At 43.3% G+C, this 21543-nt stretch overlaps 1 protein-coding gene across 2 annotated transcripts; it reads right to left on the bottom strand.

Annotated features, from left to right (window-relative positions):
- Positions 1 to 8062: 8062 nt before the first annotated feature.
- On the bottom strand, positions 8063 to 15266 carry LOC143280908 (protein CutA homolog). Of its 2 annotated transcripts, XM_076585686.1 has the most exons (8): positions 15181 to 15266; positions 13587 to 13732; positions 13189 to 13248; positions 12165 to 12210; positions 11730 to 11779; positions 11161 to 11203; positions 10338 to 10426; positions 8063 to 9112 (listed from the first exon to the last, which is right to left on the bottom strand). In XM_076585686.1, the coding sequence occupies exons 1-7, from the start codon at positions 15235 to 15237 to the stop codon at positions 10358 to 10360; spliced, it is 471 nt and encodes a 156-aa protein (XP_076441801.1). In that variant the 5' UTR covers positions 15238 to 15266; the 3' UTR covers positions 8063 to 9112; positions 10338 to 10357. The 2 variants fall into 2 exon arrangements, with proteins under 2 accessions (XP_076441801.1, XP_076441800.1); XM_076585685.1 differs by lacking the exon at positions 8063 to 9112 and having other exon boundaries at positions 9297 to 10426.
- Between the last annotated feature and the right edge of the window lie 6277 nt (positions 15267 to 21543).

Raw genomic sequence — 21543 nt, forward strand, 5'->3', positions numbered from 1 at the left:
TGCGACAGATGGAGCCCATGCCTCCCTAGGGACCAGCCTGAACCAAACTCTGACTTTGCCGAGCTCGAACTGACCCTCCCCAATAGGGTCACGCATGCTGAATCAGTTCCTCAGGCAACTTTCCTTAACCCTCCTACGGTCAGGTGACTCTAACTCCAGAACCACAAGGCGACTCAGAGTGCCAGAAATGGCTCAGGAGTGGCTTAATAAGCCAGCCCGCACCGTCAGGGGTGCTGCTTCCATCCCTCCTCCAGGCAGGGAGTCCCTCTCTGCCCCGGGCGCTTTTGCCCCAGGCAAGTTCCTTAAAGATCCCTCCAAGGGAGGAGTGTGGTCCTGGTACACACAGGACCACCCTGCCTACAGGGAAGCAGAGCCCTCCGCGCAGGACAGGATGTTGGTCTCACAGCGCACCACCTTCCCCACCTCAGCTACTCTTCCCTTTAAGACATTTGCAGAGTGGGACAAATTGGCCCGCCGCTGCCTCCTCGAGGTTTCCACGGCTTATACCTTCTTTGACGCGTTCCTCCACAGAGCCAATGAGCTGTGGGAACAACGTCCAGTTCAGCAGGACACGGAGTCTCCTTCCTCTGGCCTGCCTGGCCTCTTCTCAGACCCGAGGTTAAACACTTTTGGCAATCGAGTAGCGTCTGGTCTCACGGCAGCTGCAGACGCAGCTACCAGCCTTCACTTCAATACTGTGCTAGCGCGGTGGGATGCTGTTCTCCGCCTCTCTAACATTCCAGTAGAGGAGAGGGCTGCCCTGCAGTCCATCCCAGCACAGCAGCACTCCCTCTTCAGCCAGTATGCGCCGCATTTTGTCAGCCACAGGGCAGAGACAAACAGGGAGGTGGCCTCATATTTAGCCCACTCCTCCCAGGGGCGCCAGGGTTCTATGCCATTGAAGAGACCCGCCACCAGGGCTCCTCCATATACCTCGCCTCCTAAGTCAAAGCAGCGTGCTCAGAATCAGCGGCAGAGGAACAAACCACCTCATGGCTGTCCAAGCCGTCCGACCATGCCCAAGGCCAGAAGGCAGCACCCCCAATGACTGGATTGTTTCGGTGCTAGAGTCGGGGTACATGCTCCCTTGGGTGGGGGACCGCCCCCCTCTAAGATCCACTCCTCCTCCTTATGTGCCCAGCTCGATGGAGCAGGAGAGCGTCTTAGAGAAAGAGATATCGCACCTACTCCTCATAGGGGCGATATCTCAACTCTCGGACCCGGGCCCCGGTTTTTACGGCCGGTTGTTCGTGATTCCAAAGGTCTCCGGAGGGTGGAGACCAGTCCTGGACTTGTCCCCCCTCAACAGATTCCTCCCCAAGATGAAATTCAAGATGGACACACAGGCACAGATTCGGAAGACCATGCAACGGGGCGATTGGGCGACGTCCATCGATCTGAAAGATGCTTATTTCCATATCCTCATCCACCCGGCATCCCGCCGGTACCTGAGGTTCGTGTGGAGGGACAGAGTGTTCCAGTCCTCTGTCCTCCCATTTGGTCTGTCCCTTGCCCCTTTCCTGTTTACCAAGGTGGTGCGGGAATTGGTGTCAGTCGTCCAGTCGGAGTCCATTCGGCTCTGTGTGTACCTGGACGATTGGCTTATTCTGGCCCAGTCACAGGCATACAGCCAGACTTCTAGACCTGTGCTCCCAACTGGGCTTCATCACGAACCAGGAGAAATGCGATCTGTCCCCGAGCCAGTCCTTCGACTTCTTAGGGATGAGATTAGACACGTGGTCTGTGCAACAGCGCGGACACTTTCTTCCCTCCTGGGCATGATGGAGTCCATGGCACCTCTCATCCCTCTGGGCAGGGTTCTCAAGCGCCCTCTTCAGAGGGCACTCAGGCTACAGTGGTCCCAGAGCACTCAGCCATGGGATACCCGGATATGTCTGGGCGAGTGGTTCCTCGAGGTGACATCAGAGTGGTTAACCACCCCTCTTCTGACACAGGGGGTGCCCATAGCCCCACCTACTCTTCAGGTGGCACTATTCACAGACGCCTCCTCCCTGGGCTGGGGAGCCCACATGGAGCAGGGACTTGGTCCCCGGAGGAGCGCCTATGCCACATCAATGTTCTGGAACTGGAGGCAGTTCGCAGGGCTCTCCAGCACTTCATGGCGGAGGCCAACGGCAAGACCATTCGCTTGTTCACGGACAATACAACAGTCGCATGTTACGTGAACAAAGGGGGGGGGAGCGCACTCGGCAGACCTCTCTCTGCGGACCGAGGCTCTCCTCCGTTGGTGCCACAGCAAGGGCATTGCACTTTCAGCGAGACACATAGCAGGGAAAGACAACATTTTGGCAGATGCTCTCAGCAGGTCCAAGAGTGTCATACACACAGAGTGGACCCTGGACAAGGACACCCTGCAAGGAGTGTGGGAACAGTGGTTCCAGCCGATGGTGGACCTGTTTGCGACAAGGTTCAGCAAGAGACTTCCCACTTACGTCTCTCCGGTCGCCGACCCAGAAGCATGGGCAGTGGATGCTCTCTCTCTAGACTGGAGCAGTCTGATTGCCTACGCGTTTCCTCCCTTTCCAATCCTGTCCAAGGTGATACGGAAAGCCAGGTTGGAACGCCCGCAGCTGATCCTCATTGCGCCGAAATGGCCAGCCCAGCCCTGGTTTCCGGTCCTTCAGTCCCTGACACATGTTCCACCACTGGAACTGGAAACCAAACCTCATCTGCTGAGGCAGCCTCGTTCGGGCATTCCTCACTCCAATCCTCAAATGCTCCACGTGCACGAGTGGCTGCTGTGCGGGCGGAACTGTCAGCATCACCATTGAAGTCTTCCACCCCTCGGTCAGCCTCTGTGTCGGCCGCGCTGACCAAGGGGGGTGCCTCCTCCGACCTCCTCTCTATAGTCTCCAAAGCCAGGAGGGAGGGAACAGAGACCTTGTATGACTTTCGCTGGAAGAAATGGCTGAGTTGGTGTACAGCTCAGAACATTCCCCCTACTAACCCTACGAGCATGCAGCTGGCCAACTTTCTGGCTCACTGCTCCTCGGTTCTCAACCTGTCTGCTAGTTCTGTGAGAGGGTACAGGTCTGCCATTTGTACCACTATCAAACAGCTAGGTGGTCCCGCTTTTGAAGCTGATTTCCTGCTCAGAGAGGTGGCTAGGGGCGCCTCTCTGAAGGAAGCTAGGAATCCCAGAAGAGTGCCCCTCTGGGACTTGTTCCTGGTGCTGGATTTCATTCGAAAACAGCCCTTTGAGCCATTGGGGACTATTCCTTTTGACCTGCTCACTCTCAAGACCACTTTCCTTCTGTTGCTGGCCACAGGCCGTCGTAGAAGTGAGATTCATGGTCTTAGTGGTATGCCACAAGATCTAGCATTCCACAGAGATGGTTCCATCACTCTTCGTTTCCTTCCAGAGTTTCTGGCTAAGAACCAAGACCCCGAGGTCCCTTCCCCCTCTCTGAGGGTCAGACCTTTGTCTGATATTCTTGCCCAAGATGATGAAGATAGGCATCTCTGCCCCGTTCGGTGCCGCAAATACTATTGGGATAGGTCTCGCCATAGGCGCTCTTCTCAGAGGCGCCTTCTCATCTCCCTCAATGAGAATTACAAGAAAGATATCGCTGCAGGCACCATTTCCCGCTGGGTTTCCCAAGTCATTCGTAGAGCCTACTCTCATGCACACAAGGATATCAGTTGTCTTAATCCCAGAACACACGAAGTGCGGGCCATAGCTACTTCGGCTGCTTTCCAGCACTCGGTACCACTGCAGCATGTCTTGGAGGCAGCCTTCTGGCGGTCTGAGAATCCCTTCATCAATTTCTACCTCCGGGATTTCCGTATGACCAGGGCTGACGGTTCCAAGGGGATTTCCTTTGTCGCGGCTAACACTGCCGTCTCAGTTTCAAGGGCTCCCCATACGAACCAGTAGGCGTTGCCCTCCTCCATTTGCTTTAAATTCTGCATCTGTTTGACATGGTGTATATGACACCAAAAGGAGGAGTTTGTATTATACTCCATGTTTGGTGTTTACATATACTTACCATGTCAAACTCGAATGCCCGCCCGTCCGTCCCCGCGGTGGTTCTCATGGGGCATTTTCGTTCATGGCCACGGAATGATTCAGCGCTTATAGCTGTAAGAGGCGTTTGATTGGCTAAGAGCGGGCCAGACTAAGAGGGGCGTCTTTTCACTGTTAGCCGCGCGAAATTTGGCCAAACAGAGCAAACCATAGGCCTAGTTTGCATCAGTTTGACGTGGTAAGTATATGTAAACACCAAACATGGAGTATAATACAAACTCCTCCTTTTTGCATGACAAAAAAAAAAAGATGATGTTGAGCACTGTAAATTGTGACTTTCTTTCCACCTGTTTGAAGGCTTTCTGGGATATAGGTCCATCGGCTTGTTGGGGACCTTTCAAACCAAATTCCTCGCCTTCTGATGCATGAACCAGAACACCCATCATGTATACCGCTATTCCATTTTGTGTTTGAAAGTGGTCAACCACAGCATTGAGGTTTTTAATGTTTACGATTTGGGTATTTGAGTGGGGTTCAAGAAGAAGTGTTCAGACAGGGGTTGATAGTGACTGTGGGCCATTACAATGCATGAATTGAGCTCTGGCCTGCGAGTGTTTGTTTATAGATGCATGATACAGGCACCATATGCATACAAATGTACTAAAAACTAAAGTGGTTAGCAAAAAAGAGAAAAAAAAAGGAAGTTTTTATCCCACCTTTGGCTGTCGCAGGTAAGAGTGCTTGGGTGTGTGCACCCGTATATTTGCACACAAGTGTACAAACACACGCACACATACCCTGTCACCACACACACATACATACGCACACCAAATACATGCACACACATATGCAAACACATGCATCGGCACACAAGCATATAACTATGATGGACATACTGTCGCCGGCATACACTGTCATTAATGCTGCTGATTTTTTTTGTAGTGACACCCCCAGCATATGCTGTCACTGGTAACAATATGTGCAGAGATGGTCAGCACAAATTAGTTCCAGCTCTACGCCGCAACACATAGGATTCGAGCCCCATCAGAGGTGTGTTTCTGTATCAGCCTGTGACTGGCTCCTAACCAGAGTTGAGTGTGCTGTTGGTCAATTGAAAATGACTGTTACCACACACACAAGGGTCATCCAATTCACAGATGCGTCTTTGGGAGTGATGATCAAATTTCCTGACAAACACTTCAGTTTAAACTACCACCACCAAAATCCACACCCCTGTACATTAAGAAGTAATCCCAGTAGCTGAATCTTGATAGTAAAACCATATCAATATGATGCTGTGCTAGCTAATGCCATGTTCAGAAATAAAGGCAGAAAAAGTGGCAAGACAGGCACTGTTGACAGCCTAGACAGCGTTAAAAGTGGAGGCATTCCAGGGTCCAAACATTCCATCAATTCCAGTTAAAAAAAACAAAAAATCCCTCAAAGGTGAACTACAGTCCTAGACCATTATTCCCGATTTTGTCATTTGTCAAAAGGGATTACAAAATAACCTTATGCTGAGTGTGTGCGTGTACATTCATGTATGTATGTGACTGATTAACACTGATATGGACCATTTCCTGAATTCTCATTGCGGATTTAAAATTCAGTTCAATTCGACTTCAAGCCAAGCCAAACCATTTTCTGAGTGCCTCAAAATACATCGTCATAGAAGTGCCCCCAATTATCAAGAGAGACAAAGTGGATGGAGTTCTGTAATAGACCTATAAAGTAAGTGAGACTACAAGGATAAGAAAAAGACCACAACAAATTAACAAAAGCAAAAACTACCCTCCCCAAAAAACAACAACGAACAAAAAAAACAAACAAAAAACCCCCACAAAATTTCAAAGAAATATATGTTCCAACATTTCACAATGTAGAGCTTTAAACTGCTACAAAGAACAAGGCAAAGATTTTTTTCTTTTTGTCTGCATTAACACAAAGAGACCTAAAGAACGCTTCCAACAACAGTCTCCAATCAGGGCTACGGTGACAGATGGTGTTGAAAAATCAACTGGGTCCGAGGAATGTCCACTTCAGCGCACACCATGTTTGTTTCATACCAAAGATACTTGAAATGGGCTTCATAAACTGTTTGATATAAACCAGATCATTTTCAGTGCAGTTGAAAAATACACAGATTTAGCAGTGAGTAGGTGATCAGAGTGAAGAACAGTAACGAAGCAAAAATGAAAGTGGCAGAGATCTTTGTCCTATCGGTGCTGTGAACATTCAAAGTCAAAATGACAGTAATCAGAATCATTTTAAAAGCTGCTTTCAAAGACTATTAGTGAAAGACCTAAATGAAAGTGGCAGAGATCTTTGTCCTATCGGTGCTGTGAACATTCAAAGTCAAAATGACAGTACTCAGAATCATTTCAAAGGCTGCTTTCAAAGATTGTTAGTGAAAGACCTCTTTACTGGAGAAATATTTCTCTTAACAGTGAAAAATATCTTTGCCACTAACAGTGAAATATTCTGTATTACTTTCAGCACTGTGAAAACCAAACAACTTTGTTGACAAAAAAACCACCACCACCACCAAGCAGCAGCACTGGCCTATGTTATGCAACACTGATCTAGCCTTCTGAAAATTGTGAAATTTACGTATTACTTGGAATCACTTCAAAGGCTGCTTTCAAAGATTGTTAGTAAAAGCCCTCTTCATTAGAGAAATATTATTTAACAGTGAAAAACTTCTTCGCCATTAACAGTGAAAGATTCTGGATTACTTTCAGCACTATAAAAAAAACAAACAACTTTGTTGACAAAAAAACAAACAAACAATGAAGCAGCAGCATTGGCCTATGTTATGCAACAATGATCTAGCCTTCTGAAAATTATGTAATTTACATATTTTGATCTAGGTATGCGAGAGGGACTGAATCAAAAAAGTATACTGTAGGGGTGGGGGGAAGGAAAAGCCCTTGGTGTGATGGAAAGGTGACACCTCACTGGGGAACCCCCTGAAGCTGACCAAGAAAAAAAAAAGATTACAAAACTATAAACGATGCAGGAATCACCAATGTTTCATTGTTCTGCATGGGTCAATATTATCATTTTTTCCCCCAAAAATGGCTCATAAACACACACAAAAGAAGAAGTTTCCAGTAAGCCTAAAATCAAATATAAAACATAACATTTTCTGCTCATAATGGAGATGAATCTTATGTACTTTTGTCCACAGATCCCAGATCTAGTTAACCCTTTCACCGCCAAACTCACATTTATGCACAAGCTAGGTAGAGGACACATGTCACAGAAAGGTGACCAGATCATGGGTCTGTTATCCATGAACCTAATGCTCTTATTTTCCACACATCGCAGGGGGTAATCCCCAGCTATTCTTAGACGCCATATTTTCTGTGTTCATAGCACAAGTGAATTTTGCTCTCTAAATTGACTGGTGGTGAAAGGGTTAACATATATACCAACTGCAGCCATCATTCAAGTGCATCATTACAACATCGGCTGACATAGTTTCAGCACACAAAAAAGCATTGTCAAATGCGGTTATTGTTGCACTGAGTGAAGAATGACTCCAAAAGCTAGACAGGGACAGAGATTGTGCATGCGTGAGCACATTTGTGTGTGTGTGTGTGTGTGTGTGTGTGTGGGGTGGGGGTCTACATGTACTGATCACCTGTATACCAGTGTCACTGGTATACAGGCGATCAGTACACGTAGACCCCCTGTGTGTGTGTGTGTGAGTGTGTGTGTGATCCTAGACCATGGGAACATCAGTATGCTCCCAGGGACAGGAGTGAATCATTTTTTGTTTGTTGTTTTTAATTCGAAGTGCATTTGTTTGTTCATTTGTTAGTTTTTAATTCAAAGTGTGTTAGATTTCATCAAAATGACTCGAAACGGACTCTCAGCCAGATCAAAGTAACGCATAATGTTTGTTCAAGAGTTCGTACCATTAACACTGAACAGATTAGAACGGGCCTTTCATAATCGGGACAGATGAAAAGAGAGTGGCTTTTTTCTCATTTCAAATTTGTTGTCAAATACATTAACAGATGCGTCACAAAAGCTGCTGTCAATGACATTGTACCCAACTTTCACCATCCTCATTTTCTCTCTTGATTTGCTCAGATCTAAGGAATGGCCTCTGGGGCTTTTCTGCAGCAGTCACGCCCAACTGACAAACATTTTGTTTTTTTGTATTGTTTTGTTTTTGACTCACTTGTGTAAACAAAGTGAGTCTATGTTTTAACCCGGTGTTCGGTTGTCTGTGTGTGTGTGTGTGTGTGTCCGTGGTAAACTTTAACAGTGACATTTTCTCTGCAAATACTTTGTCAGTTGACACCAAATTAGGCATAAAAATAGGAAAAATTCAGTTCTTTCCACTCATCTTGTTTAAAATAATATTGCATCTCTGGGATGGGCACAAAAAATAAATAATGAAGCCTAATTATATGCAAACTGCATTTACTGTTATATTTTTTGTATTCTCTAAACTTGGCACTTTGATCTGATATTCTGACACAACAACAAGAGCAGTCATTATTATCATTTTTTGTTCGAACAGGAACTTCTTTTGCTAAGCATGGAAGTTTTATTTATTTTGCAAACGTTTTGGTGCAGATAGTAAAGAAGGGAAATTACTCTGTAATTAATGCTAGGGACTTAATTTGCTTTAAACTGATCTTTCTCATCTTCAACATTACATTTTGAAATTATACTCAATACATAAAAACCTTGTGTGTTTTACTCTCAGTCACAAGTGAGTCTTGAAGGCCTTGCCTCTCTTGTTTTTAAATGGAATGGTAAAACCTAATTACACTTCTGTGTAGCTCTCACATCCCTGTTAATCAAGCTAAACATTTATTTGTCAGGTTCACATGAGCTCTTTCAAGAATTAAAATTGGGGAAATCAAAATATGTCTCACCTTGTGGCAGGGTGTTCATGAAAAAAATATCAAAGCAACATTTCTCAAAAAGGCATCAATGAAATCATTGATAGGTGTGTGTGATCTTGGTCTCTCTCTGTGTAGTCGAAGGGCGCTCAACCCTGGGAAGAAGTCGGTCAGTGGTGATAAAACTCCACATTCATTAAGCTGGTGATGAGTTGAATCAAATCCACCACCTCATGTGCTGGGACCATGACATGAACCACTGCAACACAATCACTGGTCATGTCTTGGTTATTTGATTGTCACGCATTCTTTCCTCATCTTCGTCACGCATTCTTTCCCCATCGAACTTGAGGTATCATTCTCTGCAGTGTTTCTGCATCTTCCAGTGTATGATACCCCTCATCTGCTTGTCAAACCTCAGGTGCACATAAACACTGAGTCTGAACCTTTTTTTTGTTTTTTGTTTTTTTGCTCTCTTTATTTTTTCCACTCCGGAAAGCAATCTGTGCATGGTATATCAATCATAATACATAATTTCCGCAGAAGGTACACATCTGCGACCATTTCACACACAATAAGTCTGATACTTCTGAAAATAACGCGGATTAATAAATCAGAAAGTAACAAATAGTGCAAGTAACAAAAACAACCAAAAAAGAAAAAGAAAAAAGAAAGGAAAAATGTAAAATATATGAGAGGGGTACAGCAGAGAAACACAAATACTGTAGCAATATCATTTTTATCTGACCAGGAGAGGAAGGAAGGAGAACAAGGAATAATGGCACAATATGAGAACTGCAAGAAAAAGCATGTGAAGTTTTCATCAACAGTAAAAGTTTACAAAGATGCTGGCGCCATGGGAAGAAATTTGTATATTCTTTGCACTGCATGAATGTTAACTGAAATGTCCATGCTAAAGCAATCTGTTGTTGTGTGCACACACACATACATACTCAGTTAAATACAGATTTAGCTCCTTTTGATGGGAATACAAAGATTTTCTATGAATAAGAAATAAAAACACAAAACGTACTGTTTTGCTACAATGTACTGTCAAGCTCTAAAGTGTACAATTGTATTCATCTGCTAGTATACTAAGTAGGCACTTCTGAAAACAAGTGAAAAAAAAAAATTCAACAAAAGTTCTTTCCCGGTTATAAAAGTGTTATGTGCAATCTGTGTGCCAGTTCAATCCCTGTCAGAGGTTGCAGCAATGAGCCATGACATAATGTATTAAATGAAATGTAATTTTTGGGAAAAAAATCTCTTTATGACCAAGAGGCATGTTACTCAACATTATTGAGAATGATCTACCCAATACCCACCATATAAACACCCAGAATAATCTGATCCATGACCATGGCCAATGATCATGACAATCTTTACCATTTCATTACATTACTTGAATGTCAGACAGAAGCCAAGACTCTCTGGAAAGCACAGCACAGGTTAAAAAGAAATGCTGATTCTGTTGTCAAAATCACCTTTTCATATTCAAGCAGCATCATTTTGCTTTGCCACCTGTGGTCACATCAGAAATCCACTGTAGATATGGTGGGTTGCCATTGTCAATCTGGGGAAAGATATTCACAGGTACATTATTATTGATATAATCTAAGTCATAATCTCTCTCTCTCTCGCTCTCTCTCTCTGTGACACACTCTATTCACAGGTACATTATTACTGGTATAATCTAAGTCATGATCTTTCTCTCTCTCTCTGTCTCTTTCACACACACACACACGCACACACAATGCATGCTTTGTAATGCAATATTTCTTTGGCATTTGTTGAGTTGTTGCAGTTTGACATTACTGTGTCCAGATATGCTAAACAATTCAAATCAGATCTGAGCTACTGCCACTAACATATAATTACATAAACTTTACAAATACAAACTACGGGTTAACTTTGATTCATATACATGTTTTGTTTAGTAAAGCCATGTCCAGGAGGAACAGAAAAACACACATCACCCATTTTACAACACCACTACAGTTAGCACTCGATGTTTGTGAAATGTGTACGTTCATTCACTTGTGAAATATATGTATGTATTCATTCACTCACTTATTAAGTTAAATAAATATACACATAACTGTCTCCAAACTCCTCAAAAGAATATTCTGTCAAAAGTATATCAACAATATTTATTTAAATTTCTGTCACTGAAAGAAATTTTAATGTTAAAGTGAAATCATTGTTCTTAAAAAACAACAACAAAAATCCCCCCCCCCCCAACACACACACACACAAAAACCCACCACTACCACCACATGCACATTCAAGACACTTGAATGGGTTTACCTTTGAAGATATGACCTCAGCCACATCATAAGGATGGTTGTTCCTGCAGCAACAATAATCATACAACAGTTAACTTTAAGCAATATCAACATAACATAGTAATAATAACACATAGAAGTCATGCCAAACCATTTAATGGCACAAACAGACAGCCTGTTAAAAGTTCATATCTACAAAATCCATTGTTCATGTCTCATGTGAATGACAGATTAAACTTTCCTCCTTTACAAATTACACCTGGCTCACTCCACTGTTATCTGTAGACAATGATAACTAACATTCATGAACAATCTGAAACAAATTATCTTTTTCTACCCCTGCTTACAAAATGTGTTTATCTCTAATAGATGTATATGTTATTTACCATCCAAACATTGACTGTGTAGGTAATGAGGACAGCAATGTTGATATTACTAATAATACCTATTTTTGTTTTGTACATTTCCCTCAAAACAATTAAGTATATTTCAGGATGTAAACTGAAATCCTTTCCCCTTTGAGAACAAACAAGAGTGTTACTGCCTTGAACATCCTCCCACTGATCTACTATCATACTAAGCTGAACTCACCTGACATACTCTGATACTTCTGTTATTTTTGACGTCATCGTCTTCATCATCTGAAACAACAATATTCCGCACTAATTGGAGCCGCAAAAACGTTAAAGAACAGCCATATTTATTTCTAATAAAATGCTAGGAAGCTATTTTGCTTGTCATGACTTTTCCTCAATAAATTATGCATTCTTTGCAGTTACTGCCTAATACTCTCAAAAACGTCTGTCCCAGTTTCAGTATTTGTGCACTGGTTGTCAATGATTTTACATCCGTATACAAGAGTGACAGCATTTGTTTGTATGTGTTCATGAGCATGTGTGTATCTGAGTGAGTCTGTGTGAATGCACATGTACACACAATAATTTGCTCTACCTCTTCATTAAATCAACACAAATCCAATCAACTCTTATCAAGAACAATCAGTAGAAGTGTTTTATCATATCTTACCAGCAACAGTTCACCATCTTCTTCAACTTTATTTTCCCACTCGTACCTACACAGGGTAAAAAAAAAAATCTCATTAAGTTCAAACAGGAAATGCACATATTCACAAAATGAAATATTAACAGTCAACAACATGATAAAACCTGTAGTCTGAGTATTAAAGAAATTATGATGCCTTTTAGTTTTATCTAACACGGTACAAATGGGAAAATACTGTTTTGCATAATCCTTTGAGCTGTCTTCAGTGTTATGGCGCAGCCTTTTTTCCTCCGCTGAACTTTTGATCATTCATTCTGGATCTATGCTTTAGATGCTTTTTCCTTCTTTAGTCATTGTAATACACAACTATTCATCTGAACTGATAGCACACCATGTCTTTTTCAACAAGCATATAAAAGTTGGTGGTAATATGCTCATATATACACAATACTGATAAAGATTTGCACACACACATATACTTATATAAACTTGCTCAATATATTTAATTAAACTGGCCCACAATTTGCAAACACAAGGGTCTTTACTCTCACATCCTGCCTTTACTGCTAAGTTCAACATAAACATTGATTATATGGCTTATATTTATAATAGCTGTGTCCATTCCATAAAAAAAAATGTACAAAGTGAGTAACAAAGTATCAAAGATAATATTGCTTTTAATGTCACACTCCCAATGAAGATACTTTTTTTCATTCTTAAAAGGGTGTAGATAATGTTATGAGATTTTATCCAAAGATGAAAGATTGCCCAACAGTTGTCATAAATGGACAGAAAAACTATGTGTTAAAGAGTTGTGTCATTTTCCTAACTGTTTACATTCAGCTGACGGGTCAAAAACAGTTTGATGAATCGGGATTTGATGACTGAGCGCTACTTAGGCATGTGGTGAAATTATTTAAGGGCTCTGCCAAAGGGTTGTTAAACTCTACATGCAAGACAGGGAAACATTTTCCACACAACCAGACAGAGGATTCTAAATCATGTCTTTTTTTTTTTCTTTTTTTTTTTCCAGATAACCGTTACTTACACAGATGTGATCCCAGGAATGATGTTAACACAGGCCACCAGCTTATTCTGGACAAGTCCACTAAAAAAGAAGAAAAACACAATGAAAACAAGACTGACTACACAAAGAAAAAAAAACAAACCCAAAAAACACAACAAAATCATAATAATTAATATTCTCACAAGTGTGTATGAATCATATTCTCATACAGAACTCTGTTAATGTCTTCACAAGTATGTGCTGAAAAATCAAGGAATAAATATCATACAGCAATAATGTAAGCAGCATTCTAATCAATGCAGCACATCCAAGGATTTAACACAAAATCATGTGTACCAGTACCACTGCACCAGATTTGTGACTGAGAAACACACAAACTGAAAGATGCACACATCAATGTCAGATACAAATATACATACTGTGAAAGCTTCTTGGCCACCTCCATGTTGGGCACAGTGACGAAGGCCATGGAAGCAGAGCCGGATATGTAGCTGTCTGCCATTGTGGTCACTGCTCGTCGAAACACTCCAAACAAAGGAAGCATGTAATACAGACTCGTGCCAGCCTGAAGATAGGAAAATCAAATAAAATCAATGATTAAAAACAAGTAAAACAATACCAGTATATCAAACAACCTGAAGATAGGAAAATCAATGAAAATTAATGATTAAAAACAAATAAAACAATACCAGTATATCAAAGTTCAAACAAACACAGAAAAATTAGGAATTCTTGAAAAGCAGTCTGAACAAAAGTCACAAGTGCATAAAACACACACTGAAATATCGAATGTAATGAGATGGGCACAAAAAATATTACACAAAATGTGTGTCACTTAAAATACACATGCACATAGATTCTCTGACAGACAACTAAATCAAGGTAATTACACCAACTACTGCCATGCATGAACCAATAAAATCGTTTTTTCTTTTCTTTTCTTGTTTTTTTGTTTGTTTAGTTTTCATGTCTGACATGCTACTAGTATTATGATCATTTTTGGAAGGTATAAATCGTTTTCGTTTCATATTAATAGATAATGTACAAAATGATCATGCACAGCTCTATATGATTACAGACAGTATAATAGGTACAGCTACAGAATTTGGGCCTTTTTTAAGGCCTTTTTGGCTTTTCAACATCCCCTTCTTAATACAGAAACAGTTTAGGGTTGTGTACATGTGTATAAATTTTTTAAATGTTCATTCATCAAAATCGAATGGTTTTATTAATGATTTTGAGTCATTGTCTAGAAGATTCTTGAACTGGTCAATAGTTTCAGCTGTTTTTGTTGAATTATTCAGTGCATTCCATCCTTTAACTGCTCTAAAGCTAAAAGAAAACTTACGAATATTTGTTCTGCAAAATTTTGTGAAAAGGTTAGTATTTGAACTTCTGGTAACATGGAGTTTGTTAGTCGAAAAGAAGGTGCAGGGGTCAGTGTCAACCATTTTATTAATTATCTTGAATACTTGTATCATGTCTCCTCTATATCTTCTGTATTTTTGTGAATGCAAGTTTAGTTGTCTTAAACGGTTTTGGTAATAATGCACTGGGTCACATGTACTATTTTGTGTTTGTTATGAATCATTTTCCATGTGGAGCTGGTTTCAACCAACTTGTCAGAAAGATGCTTCTGGTCCTAACTCCGGTCGTCATTGCTTAATAAATGAGTAATACTTTGTTTTTTGTTCTCGGTTTCTATTTTAGAGGTATTCTCAATTTCTGTTTCCCTGACGTCGTCTTAAACTCTTTCCGTGTTGTGAGTTCTTTGGATTTGGGATTTTAATTCAATATTTGCAACACAAAATGTAGTACACCACACACACACAAAAGCGCACTGAACAGTCCCGTAGTGAGTGTTTGCCCGCCGGACCGATTTAACATCCAATGCTATCCGGTCTGTCAACGCAAAATGCAATTTTTTTACGTACGTTACAATATTTCAAGAATGTACTAGGTACAAATACAACCATTCTGTGAAATTAGCACTTAGCGGGTATGCAAACTGACCAAGATTAGAAACAAGAGAGGCAGAGTCCCACTGCAACGCACGTCCAACTGCGGCATCAGGTTATTTTGGAGTAGTTTCCCTTTGAATAATATGGTGGCAAAGTTTAGGGGGGAAAAAATCTATCATACTTCGAGAACTCCTTCATGAAGAGTTATTTACCTTATTCCACAATCGCGCTTCTCTCGCTGTGTGTCAAATCATTGCAAATGAAAAACAAGTTTTTATTTTGTTTTGTTTTGTTTTGTTTTTTGTCTAAGGCAACAATGATATCAAATTTCTATTTTGTGACGAGTATTGAGATGATAGTTATGCAATAACGATATTTTGATCAATTGTTTTATAATGCCAAGCCCATATACTATCAAGACTAACAATCTGAACGACCTTCAGCTGCTGGGGGTGATGGGGGCGAAGAAGAGGAGGAGGAGGAGGGAAGAAGAAGAAGAAGAAGAAGAAGAAGAAGAAGACGACGATGATGATGATGATGATGAGCTGGGAAGAAAGGGAGAAAATACGTTTTCGTGGAAACATTAACTGACTCAAGTTTGATTCAATATCAAACCCGGACAATTTATCTTAAAGCTTGATGTTGTTGATCACCTGCATCTATTCAGTCTCGCTATTCTGCTCAGCGCTGAGCGTACACATTTGTCAGTGTGTGATTGTGCACATATGTACACGGGTGTGTGTGTGGGATTGTGCACATATGTACAGTGTGTGTGTGTGTGTGTGTGTGTGTGTGTGTGTGTGTGTGTGTGTGTGTGTGTCAGTGTGTGCGCGCGCACAATAGAGCACGTGCACGCATACACGTGCGGACGGACACGGCATGTGAGCGCATGGAAGTTAGAATATGCATTCGCGCATGTCTGCGTGTGCACAGGATTGAAGCACTGAACTGCGTGTCAGTGTGTGTCAGTGTGTGTGTGTGTGTGTGTGTGTGTGTGTGTGTGTGTGTGTGTGTGTGTGTGTGTGTGTGTGTGTGTGGCTGAGTGGGTGTTTGTGGGCAGGGGAGGGACGGGGCCGGGGTGGGAGGCATGGTGCATGGTGCAGGTGTGCGTGTGTGTGTGTGCGCGCGCGCGACTGAGTGCGCGCGCGCACGTGCGCGCGTGTGTGTGTGCCGTTTGTGCGCGCGCTACTGTATGTGTATATTTGCTCATGCTCGCGCATGAACACGTGTGTGTACGTACCCTGTATGCACGTGATCGTTGTGCACTGCACGAACATGTGTGTGTGTAACTATGCATATATGCGATCGCGGAGGGGAAGCTTTTGGGGGTGGGGGAGGGGTTCAAACGCCGGCCGGTGCCGGTGCGCTACGTGCACAAACATATCAAAGCCGGTGTTTTGGGGCGCATCTGTATGGGCGAACACTACTTGCGCGCATGCATCTCCTCACTTACATATTGTTAGTTGGAACACTCACACACACACAGACACAGACACTGACACAGACACACACACACAGAACGACAGACAGATAACAGTCACGTGTCTGACAGACAGACACACACACAGACACAGACACTGACACAGACACACACACACAGAACGACAGACAGATAACAGTCACGTGTCTGACAGACAGACACACACGCAGACACAGACACGCACACACGCTGGCAGACAGACAGACACATACACACACGTGCGCGCACACACACATACACACACACACACTCTCTCTCTCTCTCTGACAGACGCTATCATTTCTCCATCAGCAAAATTCGTGACGTAATGCGGGTCATCCCACCCTCAGCAGTCATCATCCACTCCTCTCTTTCCACCGCCTCCTCCCCCACCTCCTCTCTTAGATCCCAACCCCCGCCCTCCCTCCCTCCCTCCCTGCGTCCTCCTCTTCCGGCGGACCTGCTCAGTCACACCATGATGCAGAAACTGAAGCCGGTGGGTTGCACTCCAGTATTACAGATGTCGGAGTGGTATGGTATGACATGGACCTGTGAAGTGCACGTATGCATGTAAGTGGCTTTTGGGATTAGGGCCCAGAGCTGGGCGGATCCGGAGCGGAAAGACAGTGCACTCTAGGAGGTCAAGGATGCCCGTGACTCCCGCCACGAACATCGTCAAGTGCTGGCCACGCTGTCCGTGCCGGCCGGGGCCCCGCCGCGACAGGGTGGCAATTGTGACTCGCGGCCGTGCATCTCTCTTGTTTCACGAGTGGTCCTGTTTCGCTTTGAAGTAGCGTCAGTTGAGAAGGCCCGGACACCTGCGTTAGGTCAAGTTCAGTTCCCGCGGCAGTGGCGTTCGTTCGTTGATTTTTATTTTTATTTTTTATTTTTATTTTTTTAATTCTGTGTTTTGTATTTGCTTGATTTGACCCGTCCAGACAGGCTCCAAAGGCGTTAGAAATGAACCGAGGTCCTGTGTACAGCCGGTATGCCACTTAGCGCACGTCAAAGAACCCACGGCAACGAAAGGGTTGTCCCTGGCTAAATTCTGTAGAAATTTTCCACTTGTATATTAAATCAAGAATAGTCGCATACAAGGGGGCAGAAAGTGTGTCGCAGCTCTGTGGCGACGCGCTCTCCCCGAACTTGAAAAGAGCGGCCCAAATTACACACACAAGAAATAAACAACCAATAAATGCTACACATCACAAAAAAGATAACTTTGCTCCAGTGCCTATTATCTTCGCCAAGAGTCCTTTGAACGCACAGAACAGCAGGGTGAGGGTGGGTGGGGACCGGTGGGGGCCCGGGGAAGGGGGTCGGGGGAGGGGAGGGGGGTGCTAAAGAAACGCGATTGGTTCAAACGTCAGCGAATCACATCAAAGTCTTCCTTCTAGTCACCCCGGCGGCACAACAACAATGAAAACCGAGTTCATGTCGGAAAGTGAGACAACGGGCTGTGTGAACTGAACGGAAACATCTGCACTGGTCAACGAAGTTCAAGAGCCGTGTGTGTGTGTGTGTGTGTGTGTAGCAGGAAAGAGGTTCTTTGGCGAGTCCTCCTCCACTGAAGCTGTTCAATGGAGAGACATTGTCAGCTCTGTCAGCCGGACTTCAGTTAAGACAGATGATGATGTCTGATACGGTTAGATCTCACATCAGCTTCCGGGAAGCGGGCAGTACTGGTCCCGTTGCACTCTTTTAAGTGTCTACGGGTGACTCTTCTTGTTCAAGGCCGGTGGTGAACGGGCGAGAGACAGGCAGATATAGGAGAGAGAGAGAGAGAGAGGGTGAAATCAGGGAGGAAGGGAGAAGAGAGAGAGAGGGGTGGGGTTTGGGACATGGGGCTGACCATCTGAAGCCGGACAAAGTGACTTCTGGGAGGAGATGAGTTTCACAGTTTCTTCATCGACTTCTGATCATCATGTCTATCGTTGTCGTCTACATCAATGTCACCATCCCCCCCCCCCCCCCCCCTTTTTTTTTTTTACATAGACGCCCATGCACTCCACCTATAGGCTGTATAGCTAGAAACAATATTACAAGTGCATACAACCTGGCGCAAACATTGTGATGGAGGCCTACTGAAGAGAGAAGGTGAGAAAAATGCGTGTAATACAAAGGCATATGATCATGCTCTTATCAAGACTGAATAACCTAGCACTGCCTGAAGATATCACTAGATCACACACACACACACACACACACACACACACACACACACACACACACACACACACACACACACATATATATATATATATATATATATATATATATATATAGGTCTATATTATAGTGCCTAAAAAGGTGACACGGTAGATGCGATTTAACCCTTCAAAGACATTCAATGTAACAGGCATCCTGTCAAATACCTATTTTCAGCTAACGGAAGTTGAGTTTTTGATTCACTTGCCGCCAGTGTTCACTGAACACTAAAATGCAGGACAAAACTGCAGCTGCATCCCCCCCCACACACACCTCCCCCCACCCCCATTCCTCTCTCTCTCTCTCTCTCTCTCTCTGTGTGTTCAGAAGACGATCGGACACAATGCCCCCGTTGTTGTTGTTGTTGTCCGCAATGAGTCAGCACGCAGCGTCAGGTCATCGCGGTACGGCCAGTTCAACAGAAGGTAATACTGAGCCTAGACATGCACGAATCCACATCCCGATCCTCAAAGGAAGTGATGCAGGATATGACTACGCATACTCACAGCATGCGTGCGTGTTCGCGCGCGCGCGTACACACACACACATAACACACACACACTCACATATACACACACATGCACACGCAGAGTGAGTGAGTGAGAGAGAGAGAGTTATAAAGAAAGAAAGGAGAGAGAGAGAAAAAGAGAGACAGAGACAGACAAACAGAAAGACGAAGAATCTCTCTCTCTCTCTCTCTCTCTCTCTCTCTCTCCACGCCCCCCTCCTGTCTCATACGTTGTTATGTTTACAACCATTCCCTGCCCCACCTCTCCATCTGTTTGCATACAACAGACCTGTGACCTATGCACAATAAACCATCTGTCTGTCTCCTCTCTTCCTCTATGTATCTCTCGTGGAAATATTTCTCACGCCCCTTGTTTGTTTATTCATGGTGAGAAAGAAAATGAAGAGGAGGAGTTTTGTTTAAATGTCCCGTCACACATATCAGTGATTGAAGAGAAAGAAAGAAAATGACATATGTAGTATTACATATATCTGATCACGGTTTGCAGCGAACCGTGAGCGAAGTCAGTGGTAGAACACGGGGACCTCGACCTAGCCTTGTTTCCCACCACTTGTGATGTTATCCGGTTTACTTTTTGAAGTTACTCTCTTGCAAAGTCAGACACTCACTGTTGGTCTAATCCTTAGTTTCGCTGGCAAGGCTCGATGTTGGGAAGAAGAATGACAACATTTGTCATTTGTTAAATGACACATTTATTATCATCATCATCATCATCATCATCATCATCATTATCATTATTATTATTGTTGTTATTGTCGTTGACGTAGCAGCAGCAGTAGTAGTAGTAGTAGTTTTATTTTCAGTTATACATTTCAAGGATCGTTTTGAGATGGGCAAACCAAAACTAATTCAATACACATTTTGCCATATTTGTGAGACAAACTGCAAATGCCTTGCCTCTTTAAACTTACTCTCAATATAATCATCAAACTGTACCAGACTTTAAACTCGTGTCTCTACATGTCTGTTGAACACAGAACAAGATTCATTAGGCCTGTCAAAGTTGTGGGCAGATCAAATCGTTTTAATTCGCAATTTTATAGAATCTGAGGCGATGCTCAGCACATAACGATGACCAGGCATCTAGCGTTTTCTGCTTGTTTTTGTTGTTATTCCGACAGTCTTGTCTTGGCCCTCTTCGTGCTCTGTGGCACATAGTACACCACCAGAAATATCCACTGCTGCCTACATTGTGTTGTCGTACGATACCTTGTGTTGCCACAGCTATAGCTTCCCCAAGGTATTGCCATTCGCTTTCAGTTCTTTTTCAATCGTTCTGCGCCATGTCTACCTTGCTCTTCTTCGCACCCTTTCCCCATCTGGTGACGAGCGAAGGTGTGCACTTGGAAGTACATATGGTGGCACTCTAAGGACGTGATCTATCCAGTGCCTTCTTCTTCATTTTATCTTGGTGGTGGTTAGGGTATGGAGGTTCTTTTCAGGAGCTGAGGTGGTGTTTGGCCGAAAACGTTTGAGAAATTTTGCGAAGGCAATGGTTCTGGAATGTTCCAGGTGTATGGCTGATGCTTTTCGTGACCACTCTGGTGCACGTGCTTCTTTTTCCTCCGAGTACGAGGGCTGCAATTTCCACGCTCACTCGTATATACGAGTGGGCGTTTAGGTGCATGACTGCTTTCTCTGCCATGTATGCAGTCATATTCCATTTTCTGGGGGTGCATGCTGGGCATGTTCCTGTTTCCATAACCCACCGAATGCTGACATATGAGATCTTTAACTTGCGCATTTTAAAAATCTTCCACTTGCATACACACTCGAAGGGGGTTCAGGCACTAATAGGTCTGCACATCTGTCGACATGGGAAAAAAGTATCCACCTTTAAAACACACCAGGCGCCGAATCTGGGATTCGAACCGGGAAGTCCAAGGTTATAAGTATTCCGACAGCTCTTGTGCCCGTCTCAATAATGCTATGAAGACATTGCTGCTAGACAGTAGGATCTTGGTTTTGGTGCTGATGGTTCCAGCCTTTCAGATGTTCCTGTGTAACACCAATACCTGCCTTGCCTAAGAAATTTTTATCCGAGTTTCCTTACCGCTATACGTTGTCATTCTAATCTGAGATAAATAAACTATTGTTCATAATACATTCTTGTTCTTCTCTTTTGACCGGCTCAAATGGCTTGGTTCATCATCAACTGTTTGGTCTTCTTTGTGCTGAACTGAAACCTAAGTTAACATGTACTGAACATAACTGGAGAC

This window comes from Babylonia areolata, chromosome 4 (assembly GCF_041734735.1).
Source record: "Babylonia areolata isolate BAREFJ2019XMU chromosome 4, ASM4173473v1, whole genome shotgun sequence".
Taxonomy (NCBI): domain Eukaryota; kingdom Metazoa; phylum Mollusca; class Gastropoda; order Neogastropoda; family Buccinidae; genus Babylonia; species Babylonia areolata.